The sequence below is a fragment of the Chiloscyllium punctatum genome, chromosome 11, assembly GCF_047496795.1.
Source record: "Chiloscyllium punctatum isolate Juve2018m chromosome 11, sChiPun1.3, whole genome shotgun sequence".
NCBI classification, from domain to species: domain Eukaryota; kingdom Metazoa; phylum Chordata; class Chondrichthyes; order Orectolobiformes; family Hemiscylliidae; genus Chiloscyllium; species Chiloscyllium punctatum.
Genome location: NC_092749.1, coordinates 25,231,355 through 25,250,570, shown reverse-complemented (window position 1 = coordinate 25,250,570; position 19,216 = coordinate 25,231,355). Strand labels below are relative to the sequence as shown.

Genomic DNA, 19,216 nt, shown 5'->3' with positions numbered 1-19,216 from the left:
CTGTTAAAAGGGAATGCACAATAAACAGGAATATACTGAGAGGGATGGATGAAGTGGGAGATCGTGACATGCAAGTGCACATTTGCAAAGATGGCATATGCAATGCTCTCCTTCATTGACAGAGTTTTGAATATACAAGTAGGGATATAATGACGAATTGTATAAAACACTGGCAAGGCCAGTGTGTAGTTCTGGTGACCACATGACAGGAAATACTCTGGAGAGAGTGCAGAGAAGATTGACTAGAACATTGAAGAGCAGGATAATTGCAGCTATAAGGAGAGATTGGAGAGGTTGGGGTTGTTTTCCTTGGAACAGAGAAGGCTGAGGAGTGAGATGATTGATGTATACAAAACTGTGAGGGGTAGAAATAGAGTAGGCAGGAGGAACCTGTTTCCCTTGGCACACAGTTCAAAAACCAGGGATCATAGATTTAAACTAAGCAGCAGAAGGATTAGAGGGGACGTGAGGAAAGCCTTTTGTAAGCAGAGGGTGGTAAGTGTCTGGAATTCACTGCCTGACTTAGTGGTGAAGGCAAAAACCCTAAACTCTCTTAAAACTTACCTGGATCTGCACCTTTAGTACTGTATGCTGCCGAGCTATGGGCTGTATGCAGGAAGGGTATCTTCCTGTCTATGGGTTGGCATGGACAAGATGGGCCAAATGACTCCCTTCTGTGTTGCATGTATAAGTGTTCTTTTGCAGTGTAGGCCAAAACATAGCAGTGATCGGCAAGAAGCCAAGTTACTTAGGAAGAGATGCTGCTGTTTAAGATTATTATGCAGGTTTTAATAGGGTGTTCCTCACTGGCAGAATAAGCTCAGCCTCTCCATATACTATACTGTGCTTCTTGCTTACAAACCTCAGGGCACTATTACAACTCTCTGCCAAGACAAAGTACTTAAAGCATTGAATACTTGAACTTTAGAAAGTCATGAAAAGCCAATTTAATCCCAGGTCAAATCGTTTTCTTTTTGTATCGCCGTTAAAACATAAGATGTCATTAATGTTTACGGACACTGGGTGAAACCTTACTAAAAACATATTTATATATAACTGGGGTTGGGGTTGGTTTATGGTTGTGAATTAATTCTTAAACACTGCTGCGAATGTAAAATGGACAAAGTGTAAGTTCAAACCAAATTCCACATTTTCCGGATGCACCTGTATAAAATTCCACACTGGGTAATCTGCTGTGAAAGGACATTAGCATCAAAGACAGCATGTTAAGTGGTAACAACTGTATTATTCTAAACACTCATTAGAACGTACTATCAGCCTGACACCAATGTCGTTGTTGCGGATGCTTCATAAAATTTCCTGGCACTAGTTGTGTAGATAGCTACATGACTGGGCCTTCCCTGTTGACCGTTTGCATTCACCACTTCTCCATAAAGTTCTGCAAACAGACACCCCAAAATTTAAGACTACTGGGGAGGGGTTAAGCTGTGGCTTTGACTGCGGTGTAGCAGCAATGATGGTGGAATGAATGCTGCTGCCACTTTGGAGCCAGTTGTGGATACCTGTTCTGCTTTGACCCTATTTCCCTCTGCCGGGAATTGAAGCCACACCTTTTGAGTGCCTGCGTCTCACTGGCTGCACAGACTGTTTGTGCTGCCGAAGTTCCTTTAACCCATCGTGGTGGAGGGAGCCTGGTTTGAACGCTGAACTGTGGGAGTGTTTGGCTCCACAGTCTGTTGCAGAGGCATGTCACCATTCCTAGTTTTGGATGTTTGCAAAATGAGGCTTTTTTAAAAATTCATTTTTGGCTCCGTAGGTCTGATTCAGCCTATTTCAGGATTTAATTACCTCCCTTTTTTTAAGGATCCTGTGGGAATGGGATGTGCAAAAGGTCAAAGTGGAGCTTTTCCTTTGGCTAAGCTTGGTATCCTTTGAGAATGCTGAATGACTTCCAATTGTATTTGACAAAGTAGGACTAAACTGCACATACTGTCCCATGTTAGCGAGGCACCACACGGGCCTGTTTGTCAAGAAAGAATGACAATCTAACAGAAGATAAACATTCTGCACATGTATTTTGTCTAATGCAATTATAACTAACCAAACCCCGATTGGAATGAGGAAGAAAATTGCCTCAATTGCCTGCCAAAGGGAATGATTTGGTTTGTCCTGCCAGCATGACAAAGTCATTTCAATGTAGTGACCTTGGAGGTAGTTGTATTTGTTTTTTAAAGATTTTGTTTTGGTTTGAGCGTAATGGAAATTCTCTGCCATTCCTGAATGCTAGAGCTATTGCTGTACTAATACAGATGCATGTGAGAAGATACTTACACCCTGCTTATTATTGCTTAGAGCATGTTGCTTTTCATAAGGTTTAACACTCCATGTATTTGTCAGATGGTTGCCAATGTAAAACCTGTATCCTTCATGTCCTGGGGCTTTAATCTGGTACAAAGAATGCTCCGAATGTGTCTATGTTGGCGCACATATGTATATACACACAGTCACGCCTTAATGTATGTTGTTTTTATTTTTAGCTTTGTTCGCTGTTCTGTCCTTGTCAGCTGGTGATGGAATTTCTGCAGGTTTTTTTTTCTCTCTTAGATCATTTCTGGCAACCTCCCTCCCTTTTTTGTTTCTCTCTCTGCTGCAGCTGAAAATCTTTTAATTGAAGAGAAAGGGCCCTGCTACCGATTTGTCAGTGCAGGAAAGCAGTGCATGCATCCTCTGTCTGTGCAGCTCAGCAAGCAGATGTGCTGTTGCAGCGTTGGCAAGGCCTGGGGCACAAACTGCGAGAAATGTCCCATTCTGGGAACAGGTAAGGGCAGCAGAAACCAGCGAATAACTTTTTTTTTCCTTTTTTGCTTCACAGATACTGCTCTTTTGTCTTTCTTTGCTGGCTGCTTTTTACTGTTATGCTTGTTGTATCCTGTGGCACACAAGAGTAGGATTTTAATTGCTAGGCCATAGTTGCTACACAACTTAAGAATGGCAGATGCTGATATACCCGTCTTTGTTTCTTTTACCCCACCTCCCTTTAAATTAGATTTAAAATGCTGATCAAAACAAATGTTTGAGCTCATTTATTCAAAAACAAAACCTTTTTCCCCCAAAGTGCACACTTTATTTGGTACGTGCAGTTATACTGTCATCACAAAAGCACATCTGATCCACTCACCTTCCTTCAAAGATCCTGTTATCCTGTTACATGACTAACCTTTGCTGGTTTGGAACTGACTAATTCAGAATGGCATTTATGGTTCTTGTTGTGATGTTTGTATTTTTTATGCGCTCCTTCAAAAGGGAATCTGAATGTTGTGAATCACACAGTGGAATGAGTCAAAGCATCTGTCAGTTGTGCACACCGTGTTGAAGGATCAATGGAGATGACTGATCTGGAATTATTTCTTGAAAGTAATAATGGTGCTTGACCCCTTTCTATATTCCTGAGCTCCCAGTTGGGAGATGATCCAGTGACGAGGGTTTCTGGCTGCTGAGTGCAATCTTGAATGTTCTGGAATGGGTAATCCACATACTCCCTTTTAGAAACGCTGCTCCCATTCATCCATCACTAATAGAAAGTGCTGGGAGAATAACATCATTCCTGCTCATCTCTACACAGTTTTATCACTTGAAGCCTTTTTGGCCATTGTTATTTCACCTGTCGTCTTAAAACTAAATGGGCTAGTCAGATTTGAACTTTCTTGGAGATCGCACAACCCAGCTGGTGATCAGACAGAGTGTCTGATTGAACAACTCCTCATCCAGTGCAGCACTCAGCAAAAACATCGAGGAATCATGATCAGGTTCCGGGGAGAAACGACACACCACTCCCCACCACCCCACATAGCTCCCATTTTGATCTGTGTTTGTGTTTAATCACAAATAGCTTTCAGGTTATATGGGGTGGCACGGTGGCTCAGTGGTTAGCACTGTTGCATCACAATGCCAGGGATCCGGATTTGATTCCAGCCTCAGGTGGCTGTCTGTGTGGAGTTTGCACATTCTCCCTATGTCTGCGTGGGTTTCCTCCGGGTGCTCCGGTTTCCTCCCACAGCCCAAAGTTGTGCAGGTCAGGTGGATTGGTCTTGCTAAATTACCCACAGTATCCATTAGGTGTGTAGGCTAGGTGGATTAGCCATGAGAAATGCAGGATTATAGGGATAGGGGATGTGGCTCGTATGGGTGGGATGCTCTTTAGAGAGTTGGTGTAGACTTGATGGGCCAAATGGCTGCTTCCACACTCTGGAGACTTTATGATTTTGATACTGTGTATTCATGGGAAAAACCCAACTATTTTGGTCACGTACTTGATTAACAACAAAATCTTTTACACATTTCTGTTTCTTTGGAGCCTGTTCTTTAAAATTAAGCTGATTGTGAAACTGTGTTGTGACTCTGTGCTGCTGACAATTAGAAGTAATATTACTAACGTTGACATCTGGGAGAAAAGGTTGTGTAGGGTACATGTGTGCCTTGCCTCCTGTTTGTCTCCTCCTCAGTTGGCTGGTTGTAACAAGTTAATGCCAGGGCGAGGGGAGTAAATGACCCGTATCTAATGAGCTAGGAGAAAATGAGGACTGCAGATGCTGGAGATCAGAGTTGAAAACTGTGTTGCTGGAAAAGCAACACCACTTATCTAATGAGCCACCACTTTATTTGCTGTTCCTCTGACACAGCAAATCTTGGCTGCCATTATGTTGTCCGTATTTCCAAGATCCCTTGCTGCTCTCAGTAGATCACAGCCTCAAATGAACTTGCAAAACCTTCTCCCATGTTGCATCGGGAGACCTGAGAGACGGGTGCTGTGGTTAATGAGATCTGTGATGTGCATTCTGATGCAATCCAACTGGAGGAAGGAAGAGCTGGACACAGAAGTAGGCCGAGATTCTGTTGTGGCATGGCAACGCCATTGCCGGCCACTCAAGGGGACAGTGCAGCGCGGCGTGGCTCTAATCATAAAATGTACACAGCACAGCTGGAGGTCATCCAATCCATCAGATCCATGCAGAATCTTTGCAAGATCAATGTAGATAGTCCTTGTCCTTCCCCCATAATCCTTGAATTTTTATTTTCTCTGTTGCTTAAGTTGCACACTGGAGTGTACTGGAGAGTTGTAAAGTTCCTTGATATGATGGGAAAAATATCCAACCTCGCAGTGAAAGTGCTGAGCAAAATTATTTGCAGGCACTGGCACACACATACTGCCTCAAAAAGATACTGGAGCTGGAGTCCTTGCTTCGATTCGGGTCTCGTGTTATAATCTCAGTAAACAGCTCGCTGCCCCTTGCCCACCCTGGCTGGGAATTCTGGGACAGGAGCAGGACCGGTTGGGATGAATAGACAGAGTGGCTGTCATAGCCTTCACCCCATCATTACCCTACCCACAGTCCCCATGCTCAGCTCAATAATTTATGGCCCAGCCGCAAGGATGGAAATCTACCTTTTCTCAGAGATGAAAGGAACCTCTCATATTTGAAATAAATGCGTGTATTCATCTTAAATGTTATTATACCACTATTCCTTGTGAACTCTATAAATGTAAGCCATACTTGCTTAGCATCCACATACAATCCAAATGGATCACCACAGGTTTGTGTGAGGTGACAGACACTGGGAAGGTGAGTTGCTCCTTGTTTTTTTTGGAGTATATTCGCGACACTAACTCTAGCATTGCTCTCCTTTGTCTTTCCCATACCCGTCATGAAGTCTCTCTTTACTTCCATTGTGCCGGCTCCTCCTTTGAGAGTATTAATGGACTCTGGGCAGCCCAGACTGAGAATTGGCAAAGACTCAAGTGCCCACTGAAAGTGAGGTGGAGGTGACTGGTGTCTGAGCTTGGCAATTGAGGGGAGATTCCCTGCCAAATTGAGAAATACTTTGTTATTGATGTAAATGCATGTACAAACCTGTGCTTACTAAGATGGGCTTTGGTTACACCCTACTGATACCGAGGGTTCTCAGAAGCTGCATACCATTCCCTATGGATAAAACCTTCTGTGCTGATGCCAAAGCAAATGACAAGGAACATCACAGGATGAAGCAGAGGAGAATTGGGAAGGACTGATAGAGATAGCAGCCACCATTTACTCTTCCCTCCCCAATGGAATAATGCAGGGAGCACAGTCATTACTGCAGAGGTGTGTAGGGCAAGTGCACACTTAACTAAAACAGCTTTGTCTCTTATTGTGTGATTCATTTGTTAGCTTCCCTGTCTGGCTATAATGATAACCATTGGACCCAACCTTTTACAGCACACTGCCAGTTCCTGCTGCCATGTCTGATCTCTGCCATGTCAGCCCAGTTACAAATCACTCTTTGGTCACCAGTGCCACATCAAAGGAGAAAGGGACAAATCATTTCCCTTGGCAATGCCACAAGGCAGCTATGGTACAATTTATTTTCCATGGTTTTCCAAGGTTCTGAGTTGCTGGTGGTACTTTTGTGTGGTCTCCCACGGGACATTGATACCATCCTCAGACCAAAGTGCCTCAACAGAGAGAACGTCTAACCCCTCAATGTGCAGACTGTGAGACAGAATATGCAGAGAATCCCGTAACTCAATACCAGATACACCAGAAGTTATCTTGGTGCGTTCATTAGCCATTACCCAATGCTCCCAGCTTCTGATGGATGAAAAATCATATCAAATCATATAATCATATCATATGACTCTAGCTACCCCAGGCCTTGTGGATAATATTCTGGTCAGTACATAGTGACGAAACATGGGTAATTTGTAAGGTTACCAATCGAGAGTGCTCACAAGCCCTTACTGGAATTTGAGAGATGTAGCTCTGTATTTTTCTTTTCTGAAACCTAGTTTTGATTTTCCTCCCTCTTGAAAGTGAAAAAAACAGAAAGTTTTAATGATTTACCCAGTGCCAACCTGGTTTTACTCTGGGACAGGAATGGGACCATCAATCTCCAAGTGAAACCTCATCTCCCAACTGGCACAGCAGAGTGAATCTTTCTCATTGGCCACCCAGCTGCCCACTTTGAATCAGACTGTCACTGCTTGTTGGGTGATGAGTTGGTTTTGAACTATGACACCATGCCCACTGGGAAGGGGTCCTTATCTTTTCTACATCTTCCACTTAAGTCTATAAGACCTTATGACATAGAACAAAAAGAATGCCATTCAATGAGATTGTGGCTAATCTGGTAACTCTCAACTCCACTTTCCTGCCTTTTACCCTTGCTGATTAAAAATCTATCTCAGCCTTGAATATACTTAATGACCCATCATCAGCAGCTCTCTGTAGTAAAGAATTTCACAGATTCACTGTCCTCTGAGAGAGCTTGTACCGAGACTGGTCCTAGACTGTCTCACAAGAGGAAACAAAATTTCCGCATCCATGCTGTCAAATCCCCTAAGAATCATGTTTGTTTCAGTCAGGGTGCCTCTCATTCTTCAAAACCAACCTTGCCTCCTCAGAAAGTATCTCCATACTCTCGACTGCCTCCATTGCCAAGAGGCCTTTCCTTTGAGAAGATGACTGAAGCTGTTCACAATATTCCATGTATGAGCTTACTGGTGGCTTGCCTAGTTTTAGCAAGACTTCCCTATTTTTTATCCTCCATTTCCTTTGACATAAAGGCCAACGTTCTATTTGTTTTCCCCATTATCTGCTCAATTTGGATGATAGCTTTTTGTGGTTCATGGACAAAGACTCCCAAATCCGTCTGGATTGCAGCTTTCTGAATCCTTGCCAGATTTCAATCATATTCAAGTCTTCTATTCTTCCTGCTAAAGTGCATAGCCTTACATTTTGCCACATTCTATTCCATTTGCTAACCTTTTGCCCACTCACTGAACTTGTCGATATCCCTCCATAGACTCCTGTGTTATCCTCACCACTTGCCTTCCCACCTATCATTGTGCCATCCATGTCATTTTGTGGCATCGTTTAACAGGCAGAAGATTGAGTGTTTCACTCCCTTCAGTGGAACCTGGATTCAGAACCAAGTGGCCAATTTGTAACCTCGCTTCATTGTTCAGCCCCATCTCCCCGTTGACTTCTGATTAATTTTTAAAATACGTATTTGTTCCCAGTTCAAATGATCTCTTTTGTCTTGGTGTATGACATCATATTGCACTGCATTTTTAGCATCATGTTACATTCAGACAAATGGCTCCAACAACCTGTACAATGTGCAGATAGTCATCTCACACTGTGCACATTCTGTCATCAGTGAACACTCATGACCAACTTCACATGAACGTGACCTGGGTTGATAACAGAAAGAGTTGAACAGTTATGCCACGTCTAGGCTCAAGAAAATTTGTACGCGGAACTGTATGAAATTATGACTAAATTTTAAAATTTGTGTTACTTTTTAACAAATGTTGATGTACTCGTACCTCATAGCACGGCTTGGCACAATGCACTCGTCCTGGAAATATCCACTGAAGTAAGTGGATGACTGTAATGGTAACTTCCTCACCCTGTCCAAAATGGTGAGGCTTCTGAACAAACTCAACTCACTTCTTGAGATTTGGATTTGTTCTTTTCTTACTGAGGACTACTTAAAATCTCACTGAGAGGTGAATGAGCTGGGCTTGGCCCCTCTCCGAGGCCTGTGACGCTCCGTGGATGTGAGGTCAGAGGGTGAGTGGGAAACGCCGCTGGCTGAGCCACACCATACCCTGGACTCCAGACCTCATTTCCACGTGGCCCTGTGGAGAAAGCGGGACGTTCGCCCCATTCTTCTGCATTTCAGAATTGAGCTGCTTGACCCTTCGGAGGATCTCGCTGACCCTTCCCTCACCTGCCAAATTCAACATCAAGGTGACAGGACTTCAGAGATACAGCTGGGAAGCAGAATGTTGTTTGACTGGTCAATGTGGAGACAACTTACATTTTGTTTCGTTCATGCTGACAAAGACCAGTTTGTTCTGTGCATTCAGATGGAGATGAAACAGCACTGCAAATGGTGGAAACTGAGAGGTTTCCTGTGAAGGCATTTATTGAGGGATTATTAACTGGGTTGCAGTGGCACAATGGTTATGTTCCTCAACTATACCGAGCTGTGGGTTGACATTCCACCATTGCAGCTGAGCAAGTTAAATAAATCTGGCAGTTATCAAGGGAACTGCAGGTTTGTTGTAAAAGCTCATCTGGTTCACTAATGTAGGGAAGGAAATCTGCTGCCTTTACCAGGTCTTGCCTATGTGTGACTCCAGACCCTGAGCAATGTGGTTAACTCTCGAGAAGTTCAGGCCTGGTGAGAAATGTTGGCCTTGCCGATGAATCCCATATCCTGAGAATCAGCAAAACTAATCCCGAATACATGGAGCTGTTCAAGCAGCATTGCTGGAAGAGAACAATGTAATGAACATGAAGATGTAGAACATAGATCAGTACAGCACAGGAACAGGCCTTTCGGCCTACAATGTTGTACCAAACATCATGCCAAATTAAACTAATCCCATCTGCCTGCATATGGTCCATATCCAGTATTCACCCTCCACTTGGACACCTTCCCTGGCCCTAAGTGCTTCCTGTTCATCATGGATGTCCAATCCCACGATGCTTCCATTCCCCACAACATTGTACAGGGCAGTCGGGGAGCTCTCGGCTTCTTCCTTGACCAGAGGCCTGAACAATCCCCATCCACCACCACTCTCCTCTGCCTGGCTGAACTTGTTCTCTCATTGAACAATTTCTCCTTTAATTCATCACATGTCTGCCAAGTCAAGGGAGGGGATGTGGGCACCCACATGGGGATCCCAGTTATGCCTCTCCTTATGGGGTATGTGGAATAATCCTTGTTCCAGTCCTACAATGGCCCCCTCCTGCAACTCTTGGTACATCAACAGTTGCTTCAGTACCACTTCACACTCCCCGCCTGGACCTTGAAAAATTTGTTCATTTTTCCTCCAATTTCCACCCCTCTATAACTTCCACTTCGTCTATTTCCAACACTTCCCTTCCTTTCCTTGACCTCTCTGTCTCCATTTCGGGAATAAACTATCCACTGCCATCCATTACAAGCCACTGACTCCCATAGCTACCTTTACTACAGCTTGTCACACCCCATGTCCTAAAAGGACTCCATCCCATTTTCCCAGTTCCTTTGCCTGCATTGTATCTGTTCAGGTGATGCCCTCTTCCAAAACAGCGCTGCTGACATGGCTTCCTTTTTCCATAACCATGGTTTACCCACCCACTGTGGTTGACAGGGCCTTCAACCGCATCTGACCTATCACCTCTGCTTCTGCCCTTGCCCCCTCCCATCACTCACAGTAACGTGATTGGGAGCCCCTTGTCCTCACTTTTCATCCCAACAGCCTCCGCATTCAAAGGATCATTCTCCACCATTTCAGACAACTCCAGCAGAATGCCACCACCAAACACATTTTCCTCTCACTCCCCTGTCTGCATGTCACGGGGATTGTTGCCTCCGGGGCACCCTAGTCCATTCTTCGATGACCACCAATGTCCCCTTTAAGGCACCTTCCTATGTAACTGCAGAAGGTGCAACATGTGCCTCTTCACCTTTTCCCTGCTCACCATCCAAGGGCCTAAATACTCTTTCAAAGTTTTTACTTGAAAGAGTAGTAGGGGCATGGAGTGTACTACCTGCAACAGTAGTAGACTTGCCAACTTTAAGGGCACTTAAATGGTCATTTGATAGGCATATGGACAAGAATGGAATAGTGTAGGTTAGGTGGGCTTCAGATTGGTTCCACAGGTCGGTGCAACATCGAGGGCCGAATGGCCTGTACTGTGTGTAATGTTCTATGTTCTAGCAGCACTTCACCTGTATCTCCTCCAATCTGGTCTATTGCTTTCATTGCACCCAATGTGGTCTACGCAGCATTGGAGAAACTGAACACAGACTGGGGTGACCGCTTTGCAGAGCACTCCGATCTGTACGCAAGCGTGACCCTGACCTTTCCCTGCTTGCATACCCACTTGTCCGGCCTCAGCATTCTGCACTGCTCCAGCAGGACATATAAAATCATGAAGGGGACAGATGAGATAGAAGTAGGGAGGTTGTTTTGCTGGTGGGTGAAACCAGAACGAGTGGGCATAGTCTCAAACTAAGGGGGAGCAGGTTTAGGACTGAGTTGAGGAGGAACTTCTTCACTTAAAAGGTTGTGAATCTGTGGAGTCCCTGCTCTAGGAAGCAATTGAGGTGACCTCACTGAATGTTTTTAAGATGAACATTGTTGAACACTAAAGGAGTTAAGGGTTATGGTGGACAGGCGGGTAAGTGGAGCTGGGTTCATGAAAGATCAGCCATGATCTTACTGAATGGCGATGGACATTGTGTTGAACTGTTCATATCTCTAGGTTTGCAATGGACAAATTAACATCTGGGTTAGATGTGCAAGGCAATGGAGGAAAGGCAGGAAATTGGCAGTGGGTAATGATGCTCATCTGACGAGCCAGTGCAGACTCGATAGGCCAAATGGCCTCCTCGTGTGCCTTAACACTTCCGTGATTCTGTGCAGTGTTCCATTGTAATTGCTGGCAAATGGTGAATTCCCTCAGGACTTCCACTTTTCCAGTGAGGAAACACTGCTTATCTGGGTGACCAGGTCTTTAAACAACATCCACTGAAGTTACCTTGGCAAAGGAGGCAGAGAAAGACCACAAAGAAACTCACCTCTCCACACTCTTGGTCGCCCTATACCAAGAGAATATTACTAACAACAGCAATACTCCATTTTTCACACACGAGCTACTTGAGATATGGGACTCCATCTCCCGAAACATTGTTGAGGCTGGTGGTTCAAGTGGAAATGTGAAGACTGAAACTGATGGATTTTCATTTCGTTTAAATCTGGAAGGTTTTTGAACCAAGTTGGATAAATGATGTTAAGATTTGGATCAGCTTTAACTTAATCAAATGACAGGATAAGCTTGAGAAGGCTGAATGGCCTCCTCCTGTTCCTCGGTTCAGAGGAATTCATTCAAGTCTCCTTCACTGCTGCTTAACCAGTTCACACATTGGACCCGACTTGGGGTTTTGGAGGATTGAATGGGGGAGGTGGGGATCTTGATCCCACACCTCAATAGGAGCAGAAATAGCTGGAGAAACTCAGCAGGACTGGTCCCATCTGTGGAGGAAGAGAGTGGGAGAGAGAGAGAGCAGAGTTACTGTTTCAGTTCCAGTTAACCTTCTTCAGAACAGACACAATTTTGTCTGGATTGAGGAACTACTGGCAAGAGGCTATACTGTCCATTTAAAGATCGGAAGCTAGAGGTCCAATAGGAGGGGTCCCAGGAGCAGGGAGCTGTTGTGAATGGGCAGGCACTGATGTAGTGGTAATGTCACTGGGCTAGTAATCTACAACCCCAGGCTAATGTTCTGGGGACATGCGTTTGAATCCAATCACGGTGGATGGTGGAATTTGAATTCAATATAATGTGAAACTCAAAATGAATCTACTGGAACCATGTAGTCATAATCATAAAAACACATCTAGCTCATGAATGTCCTTTAGAGGAGGAAACTTGCCATCCTTATCTGATCTGAACTACATGTGCCTCTAGATCCACAGTAGCCGTTGCACTCCCAATGCAGTGTATGAAGGCTGTCCTAAGGCTGACTGGAAAGGTCCAGTTGGCTGTCATTAGCTTTTACTGGCTTTAAAGAGTTGCCCATTGCTCGGGGTCATGTAGCTGGATGACCCAATTCAGTCTCTGGCAAAATAGGCGAAGAGGAGGATGGTGCCAGTAAACTGGCTTTGCCAGGTGGCCGTACAAAACTGCTCCCCAGCTCACGTCCATTTCCACACCCTGTTCTGGGCCAAAACCCTTCCCAAAGTCTCTCTCTCTCAGTTCTGCTACTACATGAAAACGGTCTCCAACAATTTGGCAGACTCCAGGTAGAATGATCCAGAACAAGACACCTCTTATCAGAATGAATGCATAACAAGATCTGTCACACATTGTTAATGTCTCTCTGTCAATGTGTCAGAGGTTGGTAGGCTACAGTTCTCTCAGGAAGTCTGAGTTGCTTTGGAAACAGGCATATTGCAGTCTGGAGCTATGGACTGTGACGGTAGAGGCTCCAAAATTCTTAGGTCCAGATGTTGACCAGAAATTTGTCAGGAGAAAGTGAGGACTGCAGATGCTGGAGATCAGAGCTTAAAAATGTGTTGCTGGAAAAGCGCAGCAGGTCAGGCAGCATCCAAGGAGCAGGAGAATCGACGTTTCGGGCATAAAGAAGGGCTTATGCCCGAAACGTCAATTCTCCTGTTCCTTTGATGCTGCATGACCTGCTGCGCTTTTCCAGAAATATGTCATGTTTATTCTGCCAGCCATTGGCATTGCAGGTTTACACTCAATGGCCAGGTTGATCAAAAGATCTCGGACTTTAATTTTGTGCCACCTTTTACTTTGCTACACTTACATCATAGCTTCATTTTTTTTTGAGGCATTTGAAAAGTTAGCTGTGAAAATTCCAAACATCGAGGACTTTAGAAAACATTTCTAAATGTTTAGTCAGCATTGCAAATACATCTGTGCGTAAGCTGGAGTAATTTAAATGATGCTATGTTGTATTTTGTGTTGTCCAAAACAGCTGCCTTCAAGCAAATCTGCCCTGGTGGAATGGGCTACCATGTTAGTCAAACCTTCAAGAAGGTGACTATCAAGCCTGGGTCTGAAACTAAAGTGCAGAAGCGTCCTGACTCGACCATGACTCATCCTGAGATTAAACACTCTGATCCGATACCTACTCCGGCAAAGATACCACCAGAACAACAGCCCTTAGAAGCTTTCCCATCAACCGAGACTCAACAGCCAGCGGTGTTAATACCAGAAGGTAAGCAGCTTCTCAGTTAGAAGCAAGCTGTGGGTGTTTTGATCAACGTTTGGGAGATAGTAAGTGGAATCTATAACGTGGGTAAAGAAAGACATTTTCTTCACTGGTTTGGGAACCGGGAACCACGGGACAGGGTGGTGGAATGTTGCTGCAAGTAGCAGTTGATTCTGAGTCAGTTAATAATTTTAAATCCCAGATTTATTTTGTGTTAATCAAAGATATTCAGGTACACAGCTAAGATGCAGGCAAATTATCATCCTTTGAGTCTAACTTCCTTTGTAGGTATTAATGCACTCCTCTAAGCTTGTTTTGTCTGCTGTTCAATAGTTCGAGGTAAATGGACACACATGCATGATATCTCCAGGCTGTAACTTGACTTCCATGTTTTCCAATGAACTATGTTTATGTTCCCTGGTGGAAATGTACTTTCTATAATCTTTCTATATTGTCAGAGCCTGCATTAAAGTTTCCTTGTTTGGACAGTGTAAACTTGTTCATTGGTTTGTGGGTAATTATTTTCCTGAGAAACAGCCTCTGCTGCTACTGTGATACATGGAGAGGGAATTTATGAATAGGATTGGTAGGATTGTCTCCAGATGATTTTCAAAATGTTCGCATAATGTAGTGACTCAACACCACCCATTGGGCTCTCTGAATCCATCTTTTTAATCTTTAACCTGCTTGGTTCACTCAATCTTGGTCCACCGTGGGCGGCACGGTGGCACAGTGGTTAGCACTGCTGCCTCACAGTGCCAGAGACCCGGGTTCAATTCCCGCCTCAGGCGACTCTCTGTGTGGAGTTTGCACGTTCTCCCCGTGTCTGTGTGGGTTTCCTCCGGGTGCTCCAGTTTCCCCCCACAGTCCAAAGATGTGCAGGTCAGGTGAATTGGCCATGCTAAATTGGCCGTAGTGCTAGGTAAGGGATAAATGTAGGGGTATGGGTGGGTTGCGCTCCGGCGGGGCGGTGTGGACTTGTTGGGCCGAAGGGCCTGTTTCCACACTGTAAGTAATCTAATCTTGACAGAATGGAGTGTCCCTACAGTGTAGAAAGAGGCCATTTGGCCCATTGTGTCTGCAACAATGTTCTAGAGAAAATTGAAATGAAGAGTGAGTAGTTTAGTTCCCTACACGTAATGTTTTGACCTTCATAACTTCCCCCTGCCGTGTCTAATGTGTATCTTTTAGAACTTCTGCTTTGTGCTTGTCCTGAGTGTTTTTTGGGGGGAGTGTATTTGGAAGTGTTGATGGTTGAGTTCAAGGTAAATTCCTCCATCAAGAGTGAAATAATTCTACAGAGGTCAGTATCCATCACTGAGTCACTCTTTATTTACATGTGGAGAGTCCTTCACACTGATCCAGCTCCCTCAGAGCCAGCTCTCAGAGTGAACCGAACCTTTGATATGCCTGTTTATATCTGTCAGCCAGGGCTCCCTGATTGGACCCAGTTAACAGCCCTGATCAGGGAACTCATATTCGATGAGATCCACCTGGCTGACCTTGTCACAGCCACTACAAAGGGAGTCCTGGATGTCTGACATATCCGAGACTGTTTGAGAGTGTTGAGAAGCAGATTCCATACCTTCTCTGATCATGTGCCCAGTAGCTGGCCGCTCAATTCACGGGATTAGCTCTGAGGCCTCTTTGCAGTTTCCAAGCTTTGCTCCAGTGACATTCCAAACACAACATCTGGGAGCTGTCATGTTAATTCTTTCCCCAACCTCTGTGTTTGGAGGCCAGCCAGCAATGTGTTAGGCATTGGTCATTCCACAGGCAATTGCTATTCCCTCCAGCCACTGAGTGCCCAGTAATATTTGCCCTTCCAATCAGTTCCAGGCCATTCTGGATGGATGTTTGCCAGGAATCTCTCAGCACAGCATCCACAAAGATTCTCGAAAGTCAGCCTGTTTTAAATTTAGGAGGTGTATTCCTGGCTGGGACCCCATCCTTCAGGATTACCACAAAACGATTCCAGTAATTTTCTACATTCATGTACATTTCTGGAGTTAATTACTTCAATTATAAATAGGGTCGGTTAGCTCAGCTGGTTAGACAGGTGATCTGCAATGCAGAGTGATGCCAACAGCAGGGGGTTCAGTTCCTGCACTGGCTGAAGTTACCATGAAGGACCTGCTTTCTCAACTTGCCCCTTTGGTGGAGTGTTGTTTTTGTGATCGGAAACCTGTGACCAGGGGTGTACCACAGGGATTGGTACTGGGACCTTTGCTGTTTGTTAGATCTGTTAATGACTTGGATGTGAATAGAGAGGGTAAAATCAGTAAGTTTGCAGATGACACGAAAATTAGTGCTGATGTTGATCATGAGGGCTGCAGCCTGATATTAATCAGTTGGTAAATTGGGCAGAGCGATGGAAGATGGAATTTAATCCTGATAAGTGCAAGGTGATGTATTACGGAAAGTTTAATAAGAAAAGGAATTACACAACGAGTGATTAGTCCCTAATGAGTATTGAGTACCAAAGGGACATTGATATACAAGCCCATAGATCTCTGAAGGTGTCAGCGCAGGTAGACAGGGTATTGAAGAGAGTAAGGCAGAAGTGGGTACTGCAGATGCTGGAGATTAGAGTCAAGATTAGAGTGGTGCTGGAAAAGCACAGCAGGTCAGACAGCATCCGAGGAGCAGGAAAATCGACATTCCTGAAGAAGGGCTTTTGCCCGAATCGTCGATTTTCCTGCTCCTCGGATGCTGTCTGACCTGTTGTGCTTTTCCAGCTCCACTCTAATATTGAAGAGAGCAAGCCTTCATTTGCTGGGGCAGAGAATATAGGAGCAAGGAAGCCTTGTTATAACTTTTACAGAGCATTGGTTAGGCAGCAAATAGAATTCCATATCCAGTTCAGGTTACCACACATGATTGTACTGGAGAGAGTGCAGAGGAGAATCACCAGGATGTTGTCTGGGATGAAATGTCTCAGTTATAAGGAGAGACTGATTAGGCTGGAGCTGATTAGGCTGGAGTAGAGAAGGCTGTGGGAGGATCTGACTGGGGTGTACAAAATTATGAACGGCATTGACAGGTTAGATCATGCGAATCTTTTCCCTGTGGCAGACATACCTAAGACCAGAGGGCATAGGTTTAAGGTGAGGTGTAAGTGGTTTCGAGGAGATCTGAGAAAAGTGCATTTCATCCAGATGGTGTTAGAACTATGGAATGCGCTGCCTGAGAGAGTGCTGGAGGCAGATACTCTGGCAGCATTTAAAAGGCATCTGAACAAATACTTAAAATCCCAGGGCATAGCAGGCTATGGACCAAGGGCAGGTAAATGGGATTTACTGTAGTATGGTGTTTGTTGGACAGCATTGAGACAGTGGGCCTAAGGGCCTGTTTCTATGCTGTATGACTCAATGACATAATTGAACCAGCTGGACTTTTCAGTAGCTTTCTGGTTGATGTTTTCCCAATCAACCTGATCTGAGAGGTTATGACATACCTTTGGACTGGGTGGGACTTGAACCCAAGCCTCCTCACTCAAAGGTAGGGACATTACCACTGTATCATAGGCTATCTAGTCCACACTTAATTGAATTTCAATTGCATTAGTTGCAATGCTGGGATTTGAACCTCTGTCCCCATATGCAGTAGCCAGGATCACTGGATTTGTAGTTGAGTGACATTACCACAACACCACCATCTCCCCAAAGACTCTAAATATTAGCATGTGGAATAACTACAGGTGCAATGCAGCGCTGAGCCTCTGCTTTGCAATATTATTGCCTGAACACTCAACACATTTGTTTCAAATTTTGCTCTCTACTGTTTCAACATAGACCATCTACTTTGAATACACCAATGCTTATATTGAAATCCCAGACAGAGGAATTTTTATGAGGCCTTACTGTGACATTACACTCATAATTGCCAAGATTTTTATCACTAGAGGGTAATTTCAATTTTTTAAAAATATAAAACCTTTGGCATTTCAACGAAATTGAGCTTAAAGATATCATCATTCCTGGAAACATTCCCTGGGGTAGTCCACTAGAAAGGTCTTAGCTCTGCTTTGATTGAAACATTCTGTGCGTGAACATACATCCTTTTGCCTCATTAACATGTTGACACATTCTCTGTAATGTCTGCCATTGTTGGCTGACCTAACTTTGGAACCTCTTCCAGATAACATCACATCTTGCCTTCTCATTCTTCTGTTTTGGACTCTTTTATACTTGGCCACCCTTCCCTCTCTGACCCACTCTGATGAACTGCTGGGGTTAGAATCTGCACTGCCTACTTGCAAGGTTTCTTAACGTCTACCTCTAGCCATATGTCTGCTTACCTCTCCTCAATTATCCTTCCTTACGTCCACTGACTCTTAAAGAACTGTCCAAGGACATCTACCACACTGAAGTTACTATATTTAATTCCATATAATGGGAGATGAACATCTGTTCTGAATGCAGAAGCTTTAATGCTTTGAAAATGTAAAAGGGCAACATTCTAAATCTGGAACGAATTTTACAGAAAGCTGCTGTATTTTCTTTTCAGTGAAATCAGAAATTCTGTATACGTTATTACGATAGGTATGGAGGAATAATTCAGCTCCCTTCTTTTTAATCCCCTCTTGGTCAATTGCAACAAATATTTTTGTTTCACCTGCCATTTAAAGATAGTTAACTCAATCAAAATGAAGGATCTAATTACAAGGCTTCCTTGAAAGGAAGAAAGAACAACTTTGTTACCTTCTAACCCCAATCCTGAGGAAAAAGAGTTTAAAAATGTGACATCAAATACCACTAACACAGGTAATAAGTTTAAATGGGAGAACATCTGGTATAGGCAGAAAGAATAAAAGCAACACGGTCTAAAAGTCTTTAAGAGTCCCTGAGCTGTTAGAATTTAAACCTGGGACCACCACCGTTTAATGGTTGACTTGTATCCTCAATAGTGATGACGTTTGGTAGGTACCTTTTGGATGATTACCACTTTGCTTTTCCATTGAGTATTGTCTTCTGAGATGCTAAGGACTAACTGAGGGAGAGAGGTTTTCAGTTATTGCTGTTGATAATCCATGGTATTTCTCTCTGCTGTGCCGCTTAAAACTTCTATTGAAATATAGTTCTGATTGCATATCTGAGTTTAGCTTCATTAACTTTCCAAATTGTACAACTTGCCAGCAAACTCTTCATCTTCAATATATTATATTACCATATCGGGTTGAATTAAAATAGGAGATACAATCTGAGCTTCTTGAAACCTGACTCAGTTGCCTGGTTTCAATGACTTTAGATAAAACAGTAATTTCAGTACAGACATTTTCATTTATTCCATTTTGTTCTCCTGAACCTGCCTCAGTCTATGGTCAGGTGATCACGGCAGTCATTTTAGTTCAGTACTTTTTTAAGGAACATTTCCGTCCGTAAAATATCTCACGTATAACAGGTCGATGATGGTCATTAAAATTTGATGGTTTATCTTTACCACGAAACCAGCAATGTATGAAATGATAAAAGCT

At 43.9% G+C, this 19,216-nt stretch overlaps 1 protein-coding gene across 5 annotated transcripts in view; it reads left to right on the top strand.

Annotated features, from left to right (window-relative positions):
• Window positions 1–19,216, top strand: part of ltbp1 (latent transforming growth factor beta binding protein 1) — a 349,362-nt gene that overhangs the window by 184,894 nt on the left and 145,252 nt on the right. For 3 of the 5 annotated variants that reach the window (XM_072580504.1, XM_072580506.1, XM_072580505.1), the window contains 2 exons: window positions 2,615–2,779; window positions 13,504–13,746. In XM_072580504.1, the coding sequence (XP_072436605.1) occupies window positions 2,615–2,779; window positions 13,504–13,746 (408 nt within the window). The remainder of the gene's footprint in view (window positions 1–2,614; window positions 2,780–13,503; window positions 13,747–19,216) is intronic. The other 2 variants (XM_072580508.1, XM_072580507.1) reach the window with 1 other exon arrangement.